This window comes from Carassius gibelio, chromosome B19, assembly GCF_023724105.1.
Source record: "Carassius gibelio isolate Cgi1373 ecotype wild population from Czech Republic chromosome B19, carGib1.2-hapl.c, whole genome shotgun sequence".
Taxonomy (NCBI): domain Eukaryota; kingdom Metazoa; phylum Chordata; class Actinopteri; order Cypriniformes; family Cyprinidae; genus Carassius; species Carassius gibelio.
The window spans coordinates 26,789,045-26,814,470 of NC_068414.1; the positions used below are offsets into that span (position 1 = coordinate 26,789,045).

Sequence of the window (25,426 nt, forward strand, 5' to 3'; positions counted from 1 at the left end):
TAAACACCATGACAAAACAACTCCGCAAATACTCCACTTCTATCTACATGAAACCTACTATAACAACTGCAACATAAACCAGCAATGGCAGAAAATGAATACACTCCTACACCCAAAAGAAAGCACAAAAGTAACCCGTTCATTTTAGTCAGAAACAGACCCCTCCTCACAAAGAAAAGGGGTATTAACTAGTGTGCTGACGCCATCCCAGCAGCCCCCCCCCCCCCCCCCAATAGCCCTTATGCCAGCAAATTCACCTAATAACACAACAAGAGAGCCATGCATATGCCTGTTGTGTCATTTACCAAAAAAAAAAAAACTCCCTCAACTTATTTGACTGGTACATGAACTTTCAGCTTCACATGAGCAGATGTTCCTTGGCACTATGACAGTTGTGATAATGCACACACATATCACCCTCCTCCCCTTCCTTCTCCTCATTATCATTATCAAACAACAATAAAACCAGTTTAACAGTTTTTATCCAAGCTAATGAGCACAATAACCTTCCTAATATGTAAATAAGCATGCAAACTTAACACAGTAGGAGCTAGCAGCAATAAAACACTTTAATAGTTGCTTTAAGATTATAACCAGTTTCTGAATTTTAGATGTTTGTAGTCGTTTACTTATCAAAGTTTATTACAGAATCAAATACTGTATGGTCAGAAACATACTATAATTAGTATACACAATACTTAGTTTGATTACGTTTTAGCTGTAAAACGCCTTACCATATGTTTTTATTAATCAAGTGTCCTCATGTGGAAGATCAGTCATGCACATTCTTTAGGAAGCACGAACATCCTCAGCTGCTTTCCAAATGCTTCAATCACATATTCCTTATCTCCGTATAGTTAAGATCCCAATTCAACAGGACCGTTATCCAAAAATTCCCTATAAATCGCAGTCCGTCGTCCTAAAGGCTTTGAGCCTTGATAATGGTAAGCTAAATGCGAACTGACAAGCATCCGACAAGCTTTCAGGGAGAGGGGAGGAAAAAAAAAACTGAACAAAACAAAAAAAGTAAAGCACCAAAGCCCCGCCCTAGACTGTAATAGCTCTCAAAATAACACTGGGTTTAGATTTAAGACAATCCATTCCGAAGCCATTGATCGCTATTGTGTATTGCACCCAAAAGAAACGTACAAATGTCTAATATTAGATCATGTCTAATCATGTCGAAAAAAAAAATCAATAGGATGATGGAAGATAGCTGATAACCTAATTTAATGCTAATTGCATGGCATGTTTTTTCCATCTAAAATAATTGGTTTTCAGTGATGGATCATGTGTTGCACTTCATCAACAAGTTTATTTAAATGTACATCTGTTTCCCTGAGCCTGGATGAGTTTTTGGTTTAAAGCTACGATCAGAACAAAAAATGCACTTGTAGCCTACACAATATCAAATACATGACGTGGCTACTGTTAAATTAACAATAATAAATAGCCTAGTGAGAAAAAATATATATTGCTGGTCGATATTTGTCGATTGTATATCTAAATGTTAAGAAAACATTCAAGTAAATAGCCTAAATTTGCTAAAAGTTATGTTAAAACATAGACGACACCTCTGTATGTCAGCTCAAAAGCTTTACATTTCTGAATTCCCACAAATAGAGTTGGAAAATGAGAAACGGTTCTTAAGAATAGGTGCCATTTAACTATTAGGCCTACCGGACCGAATGCTTTTCACGACACTGGATTCTTGGACGTGTATTCTCGGAGCACAGCTGTTCTGACTGTGTTAAGTATTGTTTATACCAGCATTGAATGTACAGCGCGAAACAAACAGCAGCCAGCATAGTCCGAATCCAGAATAAATGATTCTCTTATGAGTCGGTTCTTTATAGTGAATCAAAAACATACTGTAGTTGTACAACGCAACCACTGTAGCTCGAATGTCAAGCGAACGACTCTTTAATGAGCCGGTTCTTTATAGCGGAGAGAAAAGAAAAGAAAAACATAGGTACAGCATAACCGATGCATTACGATTTCTAAACAAATGACTCTTATGAGCCGGTTCTTTTTAGTGAATCAAAAGCACTTTAATCTGTCTCGTTTTACTAAAACCACAAACACTTGCTGGGGCGATCATAGTAGGCTAGGCTATTTTATATATAGGGATAGGCTAAATAAATTAAACAATCAATTGTTACCCCAGTTTTGTTTGTTTTAGCCTTTATATATTTATATCTTTTATGTTAGACACCAAGTGGATTCCCACCTCTTAAAACGTCTGTGAAAACTCATTAAAAGTCTATGTAAAAACACCCTTTGCCTGTGCTGACATTATTTCGGATTTGTTATATACTAGGCCTACATGTTATGAAGAAATCTGAAATGATCATCAAAAACTGAGTGTAGAAGGCTAGCCTATAACAAGAAATTCTTGTTTCCGCACATTTCTTCCTCAAAAGTTAGTCTACTAGATCGTTAATAGATTTAGCCTATGCAATGGTCGGAACAATAGCAATCAATAAATTCCTTCCGATTTCCATCTCTATATGGTACAATGGTTAAATATCTCCAGAAGAGATAACTTCCTAAAAATAGCGCTTGGTCAAACAGAATGGGTTATGGCAGAGGTTTATGTGTGAGTGCGACACGACATGCTTTATGTACTGCTATCTACATTAAAGAAAGCAATCACTGAGTGTGCGACTATCGTTTAAAGTGAGCTGCCAATAGAATGATCTCTAATCTTAATCTAATCTCAATTAGACCAGCGCTGAAACAATGCCTATTCACATCACGACAGCAAGCCCGAGCGAAATCTCCCCCGTCCAATCTCCCTTCAAAGTAGCGAACTATTATCAACACAAAAGATTTAGCGACCCTACTGTTAATGATCGATTCCTTCTCAGAATTCGATTCGAAACTTACCTCGGTACATACGAATGACGTAATGAAGTTGTGGAGCAGCGGCACAAACGCAAGGTGACACTCCGCGAGGATGACGAACTGAGTGGCATCCGCGGTTTCCGAACGACTTCAGCGCTGAAATCGCAAATCGAAGCGATCAGATCGCCTAGGTTTGTAGATCGAGAAAACAATGCGATGACATCGAGCGACGTTGATCCAGATCGAGACGGATCGACAGCGAAGTGCCCCGTGTGTTTGGTGCGACACCTGGAGCGCCAATGGTACCTCCCTCTTTCATTGACTATTGTTTGTTCAGCATAAAGTTGGGTGATGCAGAAGTCTGGTGTTGAGAGCGTTTGTAACGCTACAATCTCTGTCTATTGGCATATAACCTGATAATGTATGACGATTGCCAGTAAAGGATTATAATTAGGCTAGATGATTTGAGAAGAGATAAAGCATCACACACACACACACACACACACACACACACACACACACACACACACACACACACACACACACACACACACACACACACATATATATATATATATATATATATATATATATATATATATATATATATGGGTCAAGGACGAGATGCTCGTTTTTTATTTTCTCTTAATCTTTTAGGTTATTTAAAATATTTTATTTTACTAAGTAAATAAACATATAAATACATAATACAAAACTGATTTAAGTCACAACAGCTAAGTTTTATATAGCTTGTGTAACTGGAGAAAATAAAATGTAAATATCGAATTAATTAAACGTTTAATATTATTTGTTTAAAATGATTATTTAATGTTTTAAATGATATTTATTTATTCTTAATGATTAATTAATATTATTTATTATTTATTTAAAAGTCAGTGTTATTCATTAGCCTGTTTCTGAACTTGTTTTGTTTTGGAGTATGAATTGGCAAATCAAAGTGTCTCAACCAACATGCTGGAAGCCATTTTGTTGTCATGTGACCTCTTTAGACCATCATGCGTCAAGATTAGTAATTGAAAAAAAAAATCCTTTTAACAAAGAAGCACATTTTGTGCAGGTCAAACTGAGTAAAACAAATATGATTTAGTTGTGTTCAACTATGTACTAAAGGTGCAAAGAAAAAAAATTGTTACGTGACATTTCCATGTTTTGTTTATTTGTTAGAAAATGCTCTAAAATGCCCCTTTTATAAAACTGACATAAATACATCACACTTATAATAACTTTTGGTTTAAACTGGGTTTATAGATAATATCACTGATATTATTTGTCATTGACACATTTATCTTACTGCATTAGGCACATGATTAATATACATGCATGCTATTCAAGATTTCATATAGGAGTTACATTTAATGGTATTAATTATATTGTTATTTTTATTTAAAATGTAATATGTATAATGGATATATTTAAAAATATATGTAAATTAGGTAAAAATTTATAGCCTGAATGCACTGTACATGTAAGTATTTTCTAAATATATACTGAATGTGTGTGTATATACATAATAAATATACACAGTACAAACATATGTTCACAGAAACCTTTATTTTGGATGTGATTAATCACGATTACTCGTTGCCAAGCACTAGTATATATCTCTCACAACTTTAGTTAACTAATTTAATTGTTCTTTTCATCAAGCAGCTGCTATATATACTTTTTCTATTCATCACACTTGCTCTTTAAAAACAGTGCAATCTAAAGTCACTAGTCAAACATAATCACCATTGTATAATTTCAGTCCTTCATTACATAACTTTAAGGCCTGCCATGCAGAAGTGGATAATGCAGTAGCTGTTTGGCTGGAGCTGTTGCAGGACACCTATGTGAAAAGTGGTCATTAGCGGCTCTCACCAGAGGCTGTGACAGCTGTCGCTTGTGGCTGCCGCTGGGCCCCAGTGCCTCCCCCTCTTCCCAGCTCATAATGCTCCAGTATGAACAGTAGGTCTGAAAAGACATGTAACCTGACCCCCTCATCTCCATTTACCCATCTCATATTTAATCCCAGACTCACCCTGTCATTAACCACCAACTACACTACATCTGGCCCGCAGCTCTGATCATTAATCAACGCATTCGTGCAATTATCAAACGGCACAGCTGTAAGCCTAACAATGCTTGTTTTTAAACTTTTTTTCTCACATTTTCTATAATCATTCAAATACATCTTTCATCCTTTCTAATCATCTTAATAGTATGCTTGTGTAACCCCACTCTCCCGGGTCCTCACTGCCGTACCTCGTTCTTGTTTCTGAGTGTGTCTCGAACCTTGGTCTGCACAGCACCTACCACCGGCCTCCGTTACACTCATTTCCATTAACTTCACTCCCATCTGGGTCACGGCACCAATATAACCCTTCTCTCCCAGATCCTCCTCACAAAACCTCACTATTGCTCCAAATGGGCCTCGAACCTCAGCCTCCAGCATGGGAGGTGGATGCACTAACAAGGAGACTAAAGACTGCAGCTGTTAGCATCAGTCGATCTTCTCAGGTGTTCGGTCATCTGCTGGATCCAGACTGAAGCTTGTGTAATTCATAGTGACAGAAACAGAGAAAGAAATAGTTAGCGTAGCTGCTGTTCCAACCAAGCAAAAATAATTTGTTCAACCCAAGCAAAAGAATAATAATGTGCATTTGATGAGATGCATTATTTGAATGCTAGGCCAAAGAGATGAGTCTTTAATCTAGATTTAAACAGAGAGAGAGTGTCTGAACCCCGAACATCATCAGGAAGGGAGCCAGATGTGGAAAAGCTGTACCTCCTTTAGTGGACTTTGCTATAGGTATACCAAAAACACACACATACACATATATATGTACTTCCAAAAGTCCAGAGTTTTGGGACCTTAGGGAGCGTGATGGATTGTAGCGTGGTAGAAGGCTAGTTAAGGCCTTTTAAGGGCTTGTTTGTGATGGAAGTCCATGAGCGAGAGTCGATGGATTTTTTGGTTGTGGGGGAAGGGCAGTTCTGAACTCTTTCACCCCTTGATTCCTCTCAGGCACACACAAAACCTCACACACAGGAGTCTGGACACAAGGGGAAAGGATGAGTATAAATGATCACATCTGAAAAACAATAAAGCTCTGTGACTTGAGTGGAATATTTTAACAGAAGCGCAAACAGCAGGGTTACAGTTGGGCCTGAGTATGTTTAAAAGATGTTTAAAATCATTTCCATTTAGTCTGTCTGCGACCCATTGTGTTTTATCCCGGGTGCATTTGCATTGCAGACACACTTTGCCCTCACAAAGAACACTTTCTCATTTTTTTTTTTCTTGCGGCATTTGCATTCTGCTCCAAAAAAAGTCTTTGCCTTCTGCTCTGCACTAAAGTTCCTTATGCATCCTAGTTATGGAACATGTGAAATGATCTGAAAGAAGCAACCTGTTGTTTTCCACCGCAGTGCAAGCGGAACAACTTTGACTCTGAGAGTTCGTTTAAAGAGTGGGGGTGGATGCACGTGAATATTCTTCCAGCAGGTCAGAGTTCACAGGCTCCATAGAGAAGTGCAGAATGCTTTTCCTGTTCACCTCAAACTGTGCAGTTTATAGAGACAACAGAACAACAAGCTCAACTGACTCATTTCTAACTTAAATTGAGTCTTTGCATCTGAAAACTACTCATAAGTAGCTGATGCAACCTTTCGGCACTGTAGTAAAACAGGAAGCATCTACTTTAAATCTGGGACATATACATAGTAGCCTATCAGCGACCTCAGTTACTCTCGTACGAAGCGCAATATGAATAGTTTTGTATAAAATGTTGCAGGAAAAGGAAGTCTAAAAATAGGTCATGCCAGCAGATGCAGTTTGGTTTCTCATTGGTTCAGACCCACATGTTATATACTTAACCCCTCTGCTTTAATCCCCTGTTTTGTGATTTGCAGTGTCAGGCCTGTTGACAACAGCAGAATGTAGTGAATATTTCACGGCGGGGAGGGGGAAGGGGAGCCCGCCAAACTTTGACCTGGGGACTAATCTATTCAGACAAAAAGAGGCAAACCGGAGCTGAGTCCTCAGACAATTAAGGTGCACCGTGGTCAACTCACTGTGAGTTCTCTCATTTGAGTGTTATGTTTACAAATCACTCCTGCTGATTTTTCTCCAAATGGTATAACGGTTAATTATAACAGTTACCAAATGGTATAATGAAACCAAAAACCTACATTTAATCAGATGAAATTTTAGGACTCTAAACACTTAGATTTTATTTATTTTGCCTTTTAGAATACTGATGCAAAATTAAAACATTTAATATCAGTGTGTTGTGGAAATTGTTTTTGTTGTTGTTGTTGTTGTTTGTTTGTTTGTTTGTTGGAGTATTATACATTATGAATTCCAATTCCACCAAAAGGTTTACAAATTATATTATGAGAACATTAAAACGTTCTGAAGATTACCTTTAAGCCTCTTGACTTTTCTTAAATGTATTCCTCTTCAGAATAAAATAAAGCATAATAATAATAATAATAATAATAATAATAATAATAATAATAATTAAAAAATCACTACAACAATTGTTGGATGTTAAATATTTATAAAAAGTAAAATATATGTCTATGTTATTTTCGTCACAGATCAGCTTGATTTAATAGAATTGAGAAAAAATAAATAAACATTGCCATATGTTTCTGTAACTCAGTGGAATTTTAGTGGAATTAATTTCATCATTAGTAATTTTTCTGAGCAGCCTCAATTATTTTGAAATAAATTCAGTTATTTGGAAATGGTTATAATAAAAAAAAACACACAGTTTAAATATTTAGAAAAATTTATGTATTCTACAAAACCAAACAAAAAGTCAGGAAAAAAAATAGAGATGACTAACACTGTCTATGAGGTTCACTTTAAAGATACATATCAAAGAATAACTAACTCATTCTAAATTTGTATAAGTTCAAAATGTGTTAATATATTAATGTAGCACTTCCCAAAATAAAGATACCTTTAATTGATTTTTAACTTACTAATTTACAAAATGTAAATTCTGTCATCATTTACTCATCCTTATGTCATTCGAAACCTGTATATGTTTCTTTCTGATGTTGAAGAGAAGATATTCTGAAGAATTTTGAAGAACCAAACAGTTGTTGGTCCCCATTGACTTCCATAGTAGGGAAAGAAACTGATACAGGTTTAGAATCACATGAGGGTGAGCAGATGATGTCAGAATTTACATTTTTGAGGTGAACTATTCCTTTAAGAAAAAAAAAAAATATTTTTTCACCTTTGTTCTTTCATTTTTAATCTCTTTCTTATTTTATGTTAAAATAAAAAATAATTTGGAATCTATTCCATTGTTACAACATAATGGATACCACATTAGGTTATAAGAATACTTTATATAAAGAGATTTAGTGTGCGCTGACAGTAGGTATGGTCTCCCTGGAGCACCTTAAGGTTAAGGGCCTCAAGGGCACTGAGCGAGAAGATGACCTCACTAACTCTCCAAGGCCCCTCCTCGTTTGTGATTGAACCTTTGAGCCTTTGTGTTCATAGCCTGGATCCTCGCTGGTTAGAAATTTTAGGCTTGTTCAATGACTGACTCTCCCAAACAGAACTTAGAGATGCTGCAGAAAGTCTTCCGTCATCCATTACTGCACAAATCGCATTTATTTCGCCTCTCATCATCCATCAAAGCATAGGTGCTTTCATCTGGCAGTGTCTCTTTGTACCTGTAATTAGTTTTGGGACAGGATATCGATTCTATTAAAACAGCATAAAAATAGAATAAAGAGGTTTATGTTTTCTTGTCATGGCTGCTCAGGAGCTCTGCCTAATAATGGCTGATAGATTCGTTCTGTCAGGCTATAGACAAAACGCTAGTCTGCCATGTTTATGATATTACCTCAGAGCAAGACTAGGGCTGGAGTTAGCCGCTAGCGCCCGAAAGGGCTTTATTATGTGTCCTGAAGTCGCACAGATGGCTTTGTGGCTCGGACAACAAAACAGATGTAACCCAGCAAAGAAAAACATGTTTTAAGAGTGTTTTACAAACGTATTAGTCCAGCCAGTTAAGTTATGGAAACATTCTTTCTGAATGTTCTCTGAATGAAATTTCCATTATGTTCAGTGTCCATTATTGTATTTGTCTAGTTTGCAGGAATTTTGAAAAAATATGAGTTCATAAAAAATGATGTAGAAAGAATATTCTATAAATTGCTAGTACAATTAATTTAACAATCAATTTTTGCAGTGTTTAATTGTTTTAAAAACACAGAAAACGTATTATGTCCTTGTAACTCTGAATGAACATTCTATTAACGTTACGCACATTTATTTAGTTATATATTTACATTTTCTGATCTGGTACAGGGTTGCAAAATGGCAATGTTTTTCACCTTTCTTTGTACTAAACTTTATGTTAAAAAAAAGAAGTGGTGGACAATATTCCATTGATAACAGAAGTTTATATCTAAAGAGATTTTGTGTGCATTGCTGAACATGAACAAAACTTTGAAAGAACCTTACTAGAACATGTCAAAATTCAGAGAACGTTAGCTTCTTGATCTGAGTTGTGTTTTAGCTGATGATAGACTATAGCAGAGAGTTTCAAATGCAACATTGCCCGCAGGTGACTGATAGTGGACAGCAGCTGTCTAACAGGCAGTTTTGTTCATCTGAAAGCTGGCGGTTAGAAAGAACATGTCCCTCCTAACCACATTACACCAACAAAATTACAGTACGTGTGTGTGATGTCATATACCTGTATATGTGCAGCTGTTCTCACCTTTAAAAATGATAGTATCAGCTTCTTAGTTTTAATTCAGAAACTAATTTGTAATGCATTCTAATGCAATACAACTACATTGCCCTAATAACCAGCGAATCCGATCTCTTTTAGAGATGGACGTGTGAGGAGGAGGGAGAATCTAGGATGAATGAGAGAAGGAAGGGAGGGCTGAGAGAGAGAGAGAGAGAGAGAGAGAGAGATAGCAGGGGCGAGGGCAGATGGTCGGGCTGGTGTGGAGTCTTGCTTCGGTGGAAATCCCTTAGTGCTTAACCCCTCCTCCACTAGGGAGAGATGTGTCATGACAACAGTCCCCCTCCCTCCCTGTGGCAGATCCTCAGTGCTATCACCGATCCAGGCCCCCAGAGGAGAAGAAACAGCTCTGTCAGTCTGCTCCGCAATACTACTAACATCTGCTTTGTTTTATGCAGGTTCAGATAGATAGATAGATAGATAGATAGATAGATAGATAGATAGATAGATAGATAGATAGATAGATAGATAGATAGATAGATAGATAGATAGATAGATAGATAGATAGATAGCTTAGTCAGGGGATTAAAAAAGAGATGCTAAGGATATTGACCTGAATATCAAAATAAAGCTCGTCTTTTTCTGTTAGAGCTGCTGGTGCCCTCTATGGGCTGATTGCAGTCACGATACCCACCTTATAAAGTGACAAACAATCAGTGCATCAGTGTTTCTCAATCTTTGACTAGATGCCTCCCATTTTCAAACACGATATTCAAAAGCTATTCAAACACGATATTCACACACACACACACACACACACACACACACACACACACACTGAGAACCCTCCATAAGTATTACAACAGTGAAGACAAAATTGCTTTCTCTTCTGTGGAGTCAAGACATTTGCAAATATGAGAATATGCGACAAAATTACAGATTGTCACATCTTATTATTAGCTCTTTCGACACACACGTTTTACCAAATAAAAAGGACAGCACTTTTAGAGTTCATCCCACTATTCGATGTGGGCATAAGTATTGGAACAGTTGAATTTAAGGCAGATGTAAAAGATTAAAAGCTGATATTTAGTTGCAGATCCCTTGCATGCAATCAGAGCAGTTAGTCTGCAACCCATAGACATCACCAGACTCTTGGTCTTCGAAATGCCTTTCCCAGCCTTAATTGCAACTGTTGCTTGTTTGGTCGAGTTTCTGTCTTTAGTCTCCTGGTGAAAGTAGTCTTAAATCGGATTTAAATCTGGAGATTGATTTGGGCAATCTAAAACTTTCCATTTCTTTGCCCTGATAAAGTCCTTGATTAAACTGGCAGGGTGTTTTGGGTAATTGTCCTGATCCGATATGAAGTGCTTTCTAATGAGTTTGGTGGCATGTTCTTGAAAATTGGTAGCCAAGATGTTTTGTACCCTTCCAAATTCATTCTGCTACTGCCATCATACATTAAGTTATCATTAAAATGTTCTAGAGACAGCTATGACACCATCTCCACCAAGATTTACAGATGAGGTTGTATGCTTAGGATCATTTGCAGTTCCCTTTTTTCTCCACACTTTTGCTTTCCAATCACTTAGATAAAGGCTAATCTTTGTCTCATTAGACCATCAACTTAAGTTTCAAAACTCTGCTGACTCACATTTGTGAAGAATCTTGCCTTTCTGTTTTTGATGCTGATCAGAGGTTTGCATCCTGCTGTGTAGCTTCTGTAATTCTGTGTCAAATTCTCCCGTGGACTGTAGATTGACAGAGCAACACCCCAGCATTGTGGAGGTTGTTGGTGATTTTACAGACATGTATTTTAGGCTTTATTTTTAGAGCTTTTATGATTTGTCTGTCATCAACTACTGTTGTTTTTCTCAGCCGATCAGGTCGTCGTTGGTTGCTGATGTCGCCTGTAGTTTCCAAACTCTTGATTTCTCCATGCCCTTTGTTTTTCCTATAGTTCTGATTGACTTCCTCTTTTCTTTAAGCATCCAAATTGCTTGCTTTTCTTTCAGAGTTGGCTTCTTCATCTTCATCTTGGTTTTTTGTGTGTATCATCTTCGAATGCAAGACTAAGAATGCAGAAGCAACGGATATAACTGATAAGACACATCCCTGCTTTTAATATCTGAAGAATTAATGCAACAGGACACAGCTGAACACTTAAAAAGAGCCGTGAGGACACTGTTCCAATACTTATGATCATAAGATAGGGAGATGAAACTCTAAAAGTGCTGATCTTCTTAGCTGGTAAAACATCTTTGTGTTGAATCACCCAATAATAAAATGTGACATTCTGTAGTTTTGTCTCATATTCATCTTTTAATCATATTTACAGATTTCTTGACTCCACTGCAAACAGAACAATTCTGTCTTTACTGTTCCAATACTAACGGAGGGTACATATATATATATATATATATATATATATATATATATATATATATATATAATATGTGTGTGTGTGTGTGCTCCTTGTTTTTTTTGACAAACTGTATCAGGACACAACTCTGTATAATGACATGGGTATGACACAGGTATTACAAGGAGAGGGTGACTTATGAGGACATAACCCATGTCCCCATTTTTCAAAACACTTATAAATCATACAGAATGAGTTTTTTTTTTTGTTTGTTTGTTTTTTGAGAAAGTAAAAATGCACAAAGTTTCCTGTTAGGGTTAGGGTTAGGTGTAGGGTTGGTGAATGGCAATAGAATATACCGTTTCTAGTATAAAACCATCACGCCTATAGGATGTCCCCACTTTTCACAAAAACAAACGTGTGTGTGTGTGTGTGTGTTTACAAGTTAATACATTCACTAATAGCAATTTCAACCTGATAAAATATTTAAAAAATATATTAATTTAGACATAACTACAAAATGTATATTCATTATAGCAATTTCCATTATTTTTTACATTTATATTTTATTCATTTTCATGATACTTGAAAATGCCAAATAACAAGACTGCTGGAACCATCATTCTTAACAAAAACAACAAAAAAGAAGAAGAAGAATATACAGATGTTGAGGAATTAATGGATGAATAACGATACCTTACATCTTGATTTTTGTCTTATATGAAACCCCTCCTTGTCTTAACACTTTGGCGTATTTTAAATGCGCCCCCTTGGAATTCTGCTGAGGTCTACCAATTTTTTTTTTAATGTAAATATTCCCCTAAACTGCTGGGAATCTTGGGCAAACAAACGAACTAACTAATGGATATTTGTGGCTAAGATAGTAGAGAGTAAAAAGAAAATTAAGTTCAAGTCCAATATCAAGTAAATGTCCCGTGTTCTAGAAATAAAGATGACCAATGCAAACATTTTTTTAAAAATGTGCGCTCCATTATTTCACCAAAGGAGGGCAGTGTTTCACGGTTTATAGTGATATGATCAAACACCTGTTGCCACGCGCTACAGAACACAGGGAATAATGGATTTATGTGAGCATTCATGTGTTACAGGGATGTAGATATTACAAAAACAGATCAAACATTTTTTCTTCAAAGCAAACAGTGACACAACCTCCTCTTTTACCGTTGTTTTACTTTTTATTTGGACTTCGAGGAAAATGTGCTGGGATCATGTTCAAAGAAATCTCCGTGACAGGTCCTCAGGTGAATAAAGAAAATGCATCTGTGAACCCTCCAGATCTCAAGAGCGTGTTTGAAGTCGTGAAATATGTGATTTTGAATGAAAAAAAAATAGTCACATGATCTTACCAAAGCTGTAGACACTGATCGATATCGACTGTTCTTATGTTTTTATTAAAGTTATGGATCATTTCTAGTTTTATGATAAGACATGCTGCGTAGCACTTTTCGTGTAGAAAGTCTGGATTGGGTGTCTGTGAGAGAAATATATATATATTATTATTATTATTATTATTATTATTATTATTATTATTATTTTGAGTGCAGTATGGATATTTTCAGATGACTAATTTATTGTAATCCAAACATTCTAAAAAGAGAGATTTAAAAGTTAAAGTGATAGTGCACCCAAAAATGAAAATTCTGTCATTAATTACTCACCCTCATGTCATTCCAAATCCATATGACCTTTGTTCATCTTGTTACACAAATAAGATATTTTTGATGAAATCCCATCCCAAAGATCTCTGATCCTCCATCGACAGCAAGGGTACTACCAAAGTCAATGCACAGAAACGTAGTAAAGACTTCGTTAAAATAGTCCATGTGACATCCGGGATTCAGCCATAATGTTATGAAGCTACGAGAATACTTTTTGTGCACAAAGAGAACAAAAATATCAACTTTATTCAATTGTTTTTATAACACAACGCATTTGCATGCATTCCCCTGTATTTAAACAAGGTGCAGCACAAGTATGTTCTATGCAGCACCACATGATAATGGCAGCAGACTATTTGTTATTTTTGTTTTCTTTCATCCAAATTTGATCAAATATATTGTGTTCTGAAGATGAACAAATGTTTTAAACATCATACACTAACCAACTTTGTAATAGTGACAGAGGATAAACTGGTCATCATACAGTAAACGACTGAGGATCACACATTACCAGACTTTCAAGTTGTTCCTATTTCAACAATCTCTCGCAGAAATATGTGCCTTGTTGCTAGGAGATGCGTGACAATGAAAACAATATGTATGCTTAAATTGGCTCAAAATATCAAACATGTTATCCTCCAAATTGGTGAAATCATATTCTGCTAAATAATCAGAGTCTGTTACCATCACACACTATGCGATTTTCTATGAAACGTGTCATCTCCAATCTGCAGTGCAGCTATTGCTCCAGACTGTAAATCGGGCAAAGTAATCGGGGAAAGATCATGCAGTGTATTCCAGCATTTAGCACAATGTTCCTTGCAATGTCCCTTCAAATTAATTTTAAACAACATAACATTCTAGGAATTATTTTGGAACATTCCAAGAACAAGAGAATGTTTCCTTAATGTTATTAGAAAATTAGCAATGTGCATTTAATATGTATGTTTTTTTTTTTTTTTTAATTTTTACCAGTAATTAAGGCCTTGATATTATTAGCATTAGCTTTAATCAAATAATATTAGTAGTGTTCTTGGCCAGTCCAGGTTTATTTTTAAGGCTAATATGTACACTCTGAAACTAAAGGCATTTTCAGTGAATTTTCAAAAGACCTCTTTTAAAAGAAAGCACCAAGTATCTGTCCAACTCATTCACAATTGACTAGGTCGAGCACACGAAAAAGGTCATGGCAATTTCTCTGCTAACATCTACTTCAGAGAGAATCCTGAGAATCTCAGAAATCAACAATTTTCTTTCTCTTCTCTTATTATTTCAGTGTTTTAAGTTTAACACAAAGAAATGGGGATGTTGACAAGACATGTTATTTTACTGTCTTTAAAGAAAAATCCCAGTTATTTTACTATTGGTTAGACATAAAAGAAACACATTTTATCCAGAATCATAAAATGATCTGTTTTTGTTTCATGTTATAGCTATTTTAATTGTCGTGTGTGTGTGACTCCTCTTTTTTACAGAAATGTATGCAGATGCACACTTTGCATTGACAAACTAGTTAAATATTTTATCATTATCTGGTGTGTGGACTAAAAATGAACAGTCAAAAATGCATTTCCAACTGTCCAATCCAAATAAATAGATTAATAACTAAAATCAAAATGCACAAACGCATTTAGTAAGATTTTGGAGAACCTCAAGGGATGAACAGATGCACAATCAAACACAGACTACATACATTTCCGATTCTTTATTTTTTTGTTACTTTATAAATAAAGGGAGGGTTAAAGATATTACATCAGAACACCTGGCCACTTCAGAATATCTGTGCATTATATAAATGTAGCACCATTTTGGAGACAAATCCAGCGCTGACAGGGAGAATATTTGACCTAATGTTTATTCAGCAATATTTCAGAAACAGTACATACAGGAAGAGTCTATGAGACACGAAACGATGAACATTATTAAGACACTAGAGAAACATCACAGAGAGAAAAAAAAAAACATAAAAATAAATCAGCTGAATAAACTCCACCGTACTCTTTCAGAATTCCTCATTTATCATTTCTCACATGATCCCTCGTACACTTTCAGGTTTCTTTCCTTTTCCTCGCCGGTTCCATACCCTTTATGCTCCCACTGACTGTTCATCTAAGATTTCTGCATGTCTGTTATTTAAATATTAATCCTCCCCCTGGTAATTACATGAGACCTTTCTAAAATAACATCAAAATTGCAGACATAATGACGCAGACAACATTTACCGGCTGTTTTAACACACATACTGCAGTGCAACATCTGAGGGCATACAATCCAAGCGTCAGAAATGCTTAGAATCTATTCCCTAGTCCACAAAATCAGGTTTTAGTCTTTGATTAACAACTTTTAAGGCATGTTTCTAATTAAAGAGCTAAATAATTACTCAAATAAATCAAATTTAATATTAGATATTAAATGTTAACTGGTCGTCTTTTTTTTTTTAATTGCTCAAAACACAATCCTTTATAGAATCCTATATACATAGTTCTTGGTACAAAGGAAATAACCAATATATAACACAACACAAAGACCACAATTAATGTAAACATCCACAAATACACTGAGGCTGAACATTGATCTCAAACATGGAGAGGCTTCTTCACTGTAGCACAATGACTAATGTCAGGCATCAAATGCTGGATGGCACACAAGCAACCCATTGTGTAAGATACATCTGAGGTAAATTCAGAATTATACGGTCATGGTTCTTGATGCCAGTTATATCTTACTTTTATGTTTATTGGTGCAAACAGAGAAATACTCTGTCTAGTTTGGTCAATGAAGACTAATAATCAAACCTTTTGGTTAATCTGCATTTCTGAGGGATGATGATCCTGTTGAACATTTTTGAACTGAATTTTGCAGGGAGGCTTCCAATATAGCAACTATTGCATCTCCTGACCATTGAAAACTATTGCAGCAGTTTTGCACACATGCAGTCAACACGTGCTTATAAAACCCTGAAGGCATGTAACAACAGATACTTGGATTGTATCTCTATCTAGGAAGCGAAGATGGCCAATGTTAGTCTGTTAAACTCGCTGCGACTTGTGAATCTATAGGGCAGAGATCCTCCCTCTCAAACTTTTGCTTTTCATCCGTTTCACCCTCTTCCATCTTTGTGTTTTTCTGGGTGGTGATGGGCTCAGAAGATGGTGCTCCAGCGTTTGGGTGGAGAGCGAGATCGGCTTTCTCCCTGAGATCGGAGAGAAAACCAGTATGGTCATCATCGTGCCAATTCTGAAACCTTCTCAACATTGGTGCTTGATTAAGCAAGGTCAAAATCAATGTTAGTTCTGAAACACAATATAAAAGAATTACAGCTGCAGCTTGCATAGAAATAGCACAGAGAATCAGCAGAGTGGGTGAAGGACCTCAATGTTCAATGTCAAATCTCAAGAATTTAATAACAAAAATGGCAATGCTGAGTCATCCATATTGCAAGAGCGTTATCAGCCATTGCAAGCTATGCTACATTTCGAAAGAGTGATCTGAGCACTCAGCATTCTAGCTCTACAGCACAATGGATGTGGAAAGCCAGACTGATTTGATTGTGTTCTCTGTGTCCTCTGTTCAGGAGAGATTGTCGTGTGAAAAGTGCAGAAGAGAAGGGAGAAAACAAAATTAGGCAAAAGGGCAGATGAGGTAGATGATCTGAGCTAAATGCGAACATCAATGTCATTCAGCTTAAACGTCACATTGAAAACGTTACAAACAGTACCTGTTTAAAAATTATATGGAACAGATACTTGCAAAAATGTACATATATAAATATACTACCATTCGGTTGTTTGGGGTCAGTGAGTTTTTTTTTTATATGTGTATGTAGCCTTTAAGGATGCCTCAAATGTTCAAAAGTGAAACGTTTCCTTATTCTTTTGACTAATATTATCATGTTTTCAACATTAATAATAATTCAGATGTCAACACAGGCAAAAAATACATGTTTAAAATATTAAATGAAAATGATTATTTTAAATTTTAACATTTCACGATATTATTGCTTTTACGGTATTTTTGATCGAATGATACTAGTTGAAGCAACTTTTGAATGGTAGTTTATTTATACAAATACATACAAGCATTTCATTACAAACCTGTAAAACTATTTTTATCAGTGACCTATTTTGTTACTTACATTGTTTTCATATAATGAAAAACGAATGGTGACAGTGGCTATCAAGCAAATCATTTTTTCTTTTTTTTATCCTTAAATTATCTTTTCTTGTCTTGGTCCCCATCCTCTTTTATTGTTTGGAAAAAAAGCACCTTAAGACATGATAATTAACATCCTTGCTTTCCATGGATGAAAGAAACCCGTATGGGTTTGGGAAGACACAAGGATCAGTAAATGGTAGCAGAGTTTTCACTTCAAAGTGAACGATTCGTTTTAGAAGCAGGTGATGTTTCCTCAATCCTCTGAAAATCAAATCTTATTAGCAATCAGTCAGAATGAACACGAAGAGATTTGAATAGTTTATGCCCTGCACCTGGCAAAAGTTCAAAATGCTTATGTTACAATGAAACTCTCAATGTCTTGACTGAACATAAGCAAGGTTAGGGCGCATAGAAAGACTCAACTTTGACTGTAAAATTGAAACAGATGCCTTCTTTATAACCTAAATAAATATTGATTTTGAAAAGCTTAACTGAATAAAAGAGCTTCAGTGACTGCTGAAAGACTGCACAGCCCTCACTGACAGGATAGGTGTCATTACTTTAGTGAGAGATGGATATTATTGGACTTGCATACAGAAGGTGACTCTGGGTCAGAAACAGAAGCAGTCAATAGTCTTATCAAGGACATTCTCATTCACTATTTCACATGCCTCTTCAAGCACATAAAGTGAGCTCTGGATGGTTTCAAAGCAATAATCCATGCAACATCCCACTATCGAACATTTTTAATAGCCTTAATTACATCTCGATGTTGAAATAGCTTTCTTTGTAAGCATTTACATAAAGGCGCATCAATCAACTGTAATTGCGTCTAAATGAGAATAACCTTTTTAAAAAAGCCAAAAAAAGAGAGAAAGATCTTAAATATGTATGATATTCTTTTGAGAGAGTCTTTTTTTCTGCTGTTTTAGGCTCACCAGGTTGAAGATTCTGGAGAGGGTATTCTGTTCCCTTCTGCGTCTGTGAGGCGATCTAATGCTCTCCGAGCCACGTGCTGACAGGGATGCCTAAAACATACACTTTATGAACACAGAGAGGATACCAGCCCACTGCTGTTTAATGGTAAACTATTTTATTTGTGATATTATATCAACTTTATCAAAAATCGGTGTTTAAAATGTTGCAGTATAGATTCTGTGCTATGTGTTTTGATTGGTGATGCATAAGTGCATCTCTGCACTGACATCTTTGAATAAAGAGTGCAAAAGGAGGCTGCAGCACAGAGAATTTGTTACATGTTTGCCACATATCAAGTTTTATAGGAGAGGGTTATTTAGAGATGACAAGAGCGCAGCATAGGAGGACAGTCATAACATGGGTTATTTACATAACGGATCGACCATAGGAAACAGTCTGCACAAAACAGTTTTGCCAGCCAAAGAAGAACACCTTTTGTGTGTGTGTCAGTTATTAATGTCCAAATACATCTAATGCTGCATGCCAGCTTTTTGCATGCCTTTATGTATTGGAGCCTGTGGAGTTAAACAACATATTACAGAAACACAGGGGGCGCTAGTGAGTCAGTGAATCAAGACCTGGGGAGGGAGTAGATTGGTTGGAATATGGGTTTATGGGGGAGAGTGAACAGTTCCAAGACCCCTAGAGAGAAAGCTGCTTTACCGGCTGTGACTCAGAAAAAGCCTTGCTGTCTCAAAGTCATCAAGAAGCAGAGAGTCGCTCTGGTTCAGGAAAAATCCCATCAGAGAAGAAAGAGCGCAAAAATCAAGGCAAAAAATATACAGTAGAAAGTTAGAAAGATAGAAAGAAAGAAAGAACTGAAAAACAATCAAAAAACATGAAAATTCTTGTAATGTTCTAATAATTTCAGTGCTTAAGATCACTCTTCCATGTACTATAGCACAGCTAAAAGCTGTGTAAATTCATAATCAAATGAAACATTAGAGTGAAATTACAACAGATTTCTTATGTAATGCCTATTTCATGCATTTTTGCATTACAAAATGTGTTTTGCATATTTAATCTCATGAGATTGTGAGTTAAAAGTGCAATAATTATATTGAAAGCATTAAATGTGGCTAAATTGAAACCACAATGCAATAATGCTTATTAGCTCCGCTAAAAATGGCATGGGCCTAAATTTCATAGCCCTCCATACAACTAAAAATGTGATCAATCTGGAGATTGGCGTAAAATGGACCCATTCTCATGAAGCACAGCCAAAAGTTCAGCAGCTGTAATTAGAGCGATGCATTGGTTAATTCACAAAGAAGAGAACAAACGATTAAGAAACGTGACAGATCTATTAGAAACAAGACATAGGACAGGAAGACGTCCTGCAATCATCCAATCAGATCGTTTATGAGAGTGTCTGTGAATGCAAACGTGAATCACATCAAAGATGAATGACATACCAGGCCCAAAAGCTCTCTCCACTGCAAATGAAACAAAAAAGAATGTAGAATGATTACATTTCTTTTTAGATGGAAGTACAATTTCATTGCTGGATACGAGAGTGAATAGAAAATGGTTATGGGTCAAATCTATTCTATCTGCTAGGAAACAGTTGTAATATTCATTTAAGAGGGTAGTTGTAACCCCATGCTTAATAGTAATTAGGTAGCAATGGCCTAATAGAGTGTTACAAATTTCACATTCTTGCTCTGTCACCATTTATATCCTGAGTGAAGCACTTTTTTCAGCAGAATATCGCAGCAAATTGTCCTGAAATAACTTAAAATGCATATATCAGGAGCAATTTAAATGATGGTATTAGATGCACGCCAGTAGAAAAATGGGATTTTAGACTTACCCTCGACTTGGGACGAGGAGAGGACACCTTTGAGGAAACAGATTAAAAAACTTTTAGTCAAAGAACATTTTAAGAATTCAAAAAGCAGAGCCACAGCTTTTAATTTAGAGGCCTGAGTATTATAACAAGACATTTTCGTTATCCCGCATAATGCAAACAAGATAAGCAATCCTTGAACAAAGACTTTTACATTTTAAAGATGTTTACAAGGGTCGATCATTAGGCTTGCTTGCAATTCAGATGAATAATGAAGGCAGAGACTGTATCTTTTTAATGAACAAGCCCGAGAAACAACTATGCAATTAGTGTTTGCCAGAAAAACATTTTTTATTCAGGACATGAGTAATGGGGGAACTTTAACACTATAAACTTTAACACTATTATCTAGTTTCCACAGGTTTTTTTTGTGGGGGTGGGGGGTGGGGGGGCATGGTTTGGTTTGAGGTCATGCCGTCTAAAAGTGGAATTTGCCACACTTACACATCACATCTTACATCACAAAATAAAAAATCATCTGAAACAGTGACTTCCAAAGAGTGACTCATTCTTTACTACATAGCAGAGAATCTAACACTAGTGACGTAAGTGTGTGTAATGTTGTCTGTCTCACAGAATAACAAGCCTGAACTATTGTAGCAAAGAAAACGTGGGCTGCATGTTGAAAACATGACGAAAAACTTGGCCTGCGGACTCAGACAGCAAATGACCAGACACAATGTGGCATGTCTAGGACCAAAACTTGCCTTATGTTTCAATTGCCATAGTGAAGTTTGGTTTAAAAAAAGCAAGCTTAAGCTCTTCTGATATATTTGACCTTGATTGAGGTCATGTTTTCCTGCTGCCCTGTGCATTGAGAGCGATAACAAACTCTTTGGATCAGTGGGAGCTAAAGATGAGGACAAAGGGAGGTGTGAAAATGTCTTAGAGTTCTTTTCTGGGGTTGCAGTTGTTGGTTTCACATCACTCTTTGAAGTCTGAGACATGTAAAAATCCATGCCGGCACACGTGGATACTTACAAAGCTCCTGAAGAAATGCACCACAGGGTTGACATCTCCACGACGACGGGTGGAAGAGTGGTGGGGTCTCTGTGGAGAGGAGGATAGATGACCACGAAATGAGCCCTTCAAATAAATGAAAGAGAAACGTCTAGAGTCAAGTTGCAACACATACATTAGCATGACTGCCTCTTAGACTGGAAATCCAATCATGAAAGATTCACAATTTAACTACATTCGATTTTTGTGGCAAAATGTAACCACAAATGAACAAAAGAGGTAAAAATGGAAATAAAAATATTATGCTTCTCTAAATTTACCTTTGCACCTAAATTGCTTTGAAGCAGGAGTGTGAATAGATGAAGTGCTACCTAGAGGTTTTAACTGAATCGCACTTTACCAGCAGAACAGCAAACTCCTATAATGATGTGACTTGCACTGCAAACAGCTGTACCCAAAGCTAATGCTGTGAGAATTAATTGGTTTTAACATTTGTGCTATTTCGCCACTGCATGATTGAAAAAAAAAATCAAATACAAATCTCATAAAAATAATCAGTTGCTAAATCAGACAGAACAGGCTTTGAACATTGAGCTTTGAAGGAACATTATTTTGAATCAGCAAATTAGCTATTTGTTCAATATCAACAGGATTTAAGATCAAATACTTTGTTTAATGGAATTAAACTTGGAGAAGCTTTTGCTTATCTGGTAACAAGACTGGAAAATATTTCAAATTTCGCTGACATACATATTAACTGATAATCTGAGTCCTAAACTACATTGAATTTCAGTCTAATTATTTCCCCAAGAAAGTTTGAGCAAGAAGTTGTCATTGACCATGCAAATGTTTGGAAAACACATTTTAGGAAAAAAAAAAAAGTGACACACCTTTCCCTTTCTCTTTTTGTCTCCTCCGAAGAACCTGCCGATCTGATCCAGGAGACCAGGGGACTTCTTCTTTCTGCCCAGCCCGAAGGTACTTTGCCCAGAGGTGCTTGCGGTGGCCATTCTAGGTGTTGTTCTGTTTGGTGTTCTGTTTGGTGGTCTACAGTCTGGACGTCCCACGAATGTCCTTCTCCAATCAATCCAAAGTCCGCTCTGGGGACACTCTGCAAACCTTCTCGATAGTCTTCGGCGCTTCTAAGGAAGAAGGGCTGGCCTTTGAAGGTGTCGTCCCCTCCATTGCATGGCATCACGGGAGATGAGGTGGGTCTGTAATAGCGTCAGTGAATCTGGGCTGGTGCCAGGCATTCTTTCAAGTCCTTGTGCGCCCGCGGAGGGTGTCACTACCCTGCTCTCTGATTAAAGGAGCTGCTATTGTTCTAGTCCACATCTGCCTCGACTTAGGCCGAGCACAACAAGGCCTATCTATGAGAAAGAAGCAGAGCGCTGTGAAGAATAGCTTTAGCACAATCAAACCATTGTTGTGATGACTCATGTCCATTATACAAATAGTTTACATTGAGAAATTACATATGGAATATTGCAACGTGAGGGTTTTGGAATTGTTAGCTTAAGAGATGTGTTGCCATGTGATTTACCATATGAATGAAACGTCTTCCGAAGTTTAAACAACACAGACACACCCTGATGATGTCATGCGACAGCTGAGAAGGCACGCCTTCTATTATTTCATTGATGCATTTTATTTCAAAGTGCTGTGAGATAGTTCTTGGATTGATTTATTGTAAGTAATTCTTGCGATTTGTATCCCAGATAAACAGTGCAATCTGCGCTCACCCGCTTGCTCTGTTCCCTTTTCCATCTTGAAATATCCACAAATTAATTCATTTTCAATGACTTTGCAATTCATTAACCAACCGCTGTGTGTGATACTCAGCATGGCGCCCACGGTGCTTTTCAGAGAAACGTTATGAACACACGGACAAATCCGCGTGCTGCTAAAAATGCTGTTGGCTTTAGCATGCTGTTTTTTCCTGCTTTTTTAAAACAATCGGCAGTTGTTTGTGCTGCGAGTTTGGCCAAAGAACAAAGGCCACTGTGTTTCATAGTAAAATATGCTGTTTTTATTATTTACTCATTCATTTTGAAAAATGTATTCTCTTTTTTGTTGTTGTTCTATCTGTTGCCAAAAAAATCTAAAATTCTAATCATATAAAGGAAGGCTTTTCCTTCGCTACCACCCAGATGTGAGGCTGCAATTTCCCTTGTCCTCAAGATGTTTTCCACAAGGTCATTAGTAGAGAAAATTCAGTCAAGCTAGAGATCCAGCAATACTACTGAGCAAATAGGCATAGGCTAAAATAATGAGGCATATATGAAATAGCACAGGATGCATAAAAACACAGCACAGATGAAAATATGGACAGAATTTGTAAACACATCCAGTCAATTTCATTTACAATAAATTCCTGCAGTAATTTTGCAGTAAATGATGCCATATGAATCTATCTAAAATGCAGTTTAATGACAGTTTAAGGAAGAAAGGAGCATTATTAAGGAAATGCTAACAGATATTGAATAATATCCCAAATATTTTCCACTAGCATATGATTAATCTGTATAAATGCACCAATTACATAATTTGGTTTTATCTCCCAAAGTCAAGACAATGCAGAGCATTAAAAAAACACATGTTAGAGATAAAATAATTTAAGAAACATGGTCAATTTTTTGTATTATATAAGTTGACAATTTGTTATGGGGACCCTCAGGTGAGTTCTTACAACAATCTGTGCTGCTCAATCATAATCATAATTATTAAAGTGGAATTAAACACAAACAGATTTCCACATATGTTTCAGTTGTTTATTACAATATATGTTAAGTGCGCAATTCTACTTTGAGCTACACATTGAGTATTTGCAAAAGTTCACAGCATCCTCTCAAAACATGCCCTTCACAAGGGTTTGCTTGTGCACATATTCAACTAATCTAGCCTGGCCTCTCAGTCTCAATTTATAGCAAACCCTGAGTCTCTATAAATGGAGCTAGAAGCTTGCGTTTGTTCACTGTGGCCAGTCCACAGAAGCTCATCTGTTGGCTGAAGGGCTGGCTATCTACAAACCTCCCACTGCTCTTTAAGAGATCCGTGCAGGAATGCAGAGAGTGGGCAGGTTGCACTGCAAGTGGCCTTGTGTTGATGACCAGAGGCTTTGTTGCCCAGAAGGGGTGTAAGACACACAGGGACAAACAATACAATTCTTGAAGTGATCTTGTGGGACACAAACATGGTAGAGAGCCCAAAACAATGAGAAGTATGTGGATCACGACGGAGACACCCACAGAGCAGCTTTAGCCCCACCACCACTTCCATTTGTGGAGGAGAAATCACTGTGAAATTGTTTGTAGACTAACTCTGTAAAAAGTCATTTTTAGAGTTCAGACTTATTTTAAATGGTAATTAGTGAATTTTAACATTACTAGCCACTTTACAACATGTAGCCATTCAGTGAAATATTTGGCTGCTAGTTGGAATTTTTGGTTGCCCTAGTAACGGTTGAGCTGAAATTTAAATAATGCTTAAGATGCATTCCTGTCAGTCAAACATAGGAACGCCAACTTAGGTTTCAGCAACCCAGGTTCAACAGAAAACAGGACAAAATACACTGAATTTCAATATATAATGCTGTAAATGGACCCAGGGCTTGACCAAATGTAAAGGTTTCCAAACTGACCATTGAAAACCCGATATCAATCAGTGATAACTCTGAATATTGAGGAGTGTGTTTATGCATTCACGCATGTATTTTATTCACAACTGCAGAGTTGTTCACATATTGATCAGTGAATTGCATATGCTTACATTTGCTTTGATGGAAGAGTAAGAAAAAAATTAACCACTAACTAGGACTTTTGCCTCAATAAACGTATAATTTGTTTCTTATTAATAGTTCATAAGC

The 25,426-nt window shown here is 36.6% G+C and overlaps 2 protein-coding genes across 6 annotated transcripts in view; both read right to left on the reverse strand.

Annotated features, from left to right (window-relative positions):
- The window catches only part of LOC127979760 (zinc finger protein 516), a 36,998-nt gene extending 33,839 nt beyond the window's left edge, over positions 1-3,159 (reverse strand). For 2 of the 4 annotated variants that reach the window (XM_052585381.1, XM_052585383.1), the window contains exon 1: positions 2,890-3,159. The gene's annotated coding sequence lies outside the window, so the exon portion shown is untranslated. Of the gene's footprint in view, positions 1-734; positions 1,384-2,889 lie in introns of those variants that run through there. The other 2 variants (XM_052585379.1, XM_052585382.1) reach the window with 1 other exon arrangement.
- Positions 3,160-15,309: 12,150 nt separating this feature from the next.
- Positions 15,310-22,771, reverse strand: LOC127979710 (myelin basic protein-like). Of its 2 annotated transcripts, none has more exons than XM_052585314.1 (6): positions 22,452-22,771; positions 21,583-21,651; positions 20,566-20,592; positions 20,168-20,188; positions 18,713-18,802; positions 15,310-16,812 (listed from the first exon to the last, which is right to left on the reverse strand). In XM_052585314.1, the coding sequence occupies exons 1-6, from the start codon at positions 22,754-22,756 to the stop codon at positions 16,641-16,643; spliced, it is 684 nt and encodes a 227-aa protein (XP_052441274.1). In that variant the 5' UTR covers positions 22,757-22,771; the 3' UTR covers positions 15,310-16,640. The 2 variants fall into 2 exon arrangements, with proteins under 2 accessions (XP_052441274.1, XP_052441275.1); XM_052585315.1 differs by having other exon boundaries at positions 21,583-21,687; positions 22,452-22,738.
- Positions 22,772-25,426: the final 2,655 nt, after the last annotated feature.

Excerpts from the sequence above, each read along its gene's own strand:
- LOC127979710 (XM_052585314.1), bottom strand. The coding sequence starts at position 22,756 with ATGCCATGCAATGGAGGGGACGACACCTTCAAAGGCCAGCCCTTCTTC. Across the intron at positions 20,189-20,565 it reads CTCCTCGTCCCAAGTCGAGG|TGGAGAGAGCTTTTGGGCCT; the intron begins GTAAGTCTAAAA and ends TTTCATTTGCAG. Across the intron at positions 18,803-20,167 it reads GGAGAGAGCTTTTGGGCCTG|GCATCCCTGTCAGCACGTGG; the intron begins GTATGTCATTCA and ends TGTATGTTTTAG.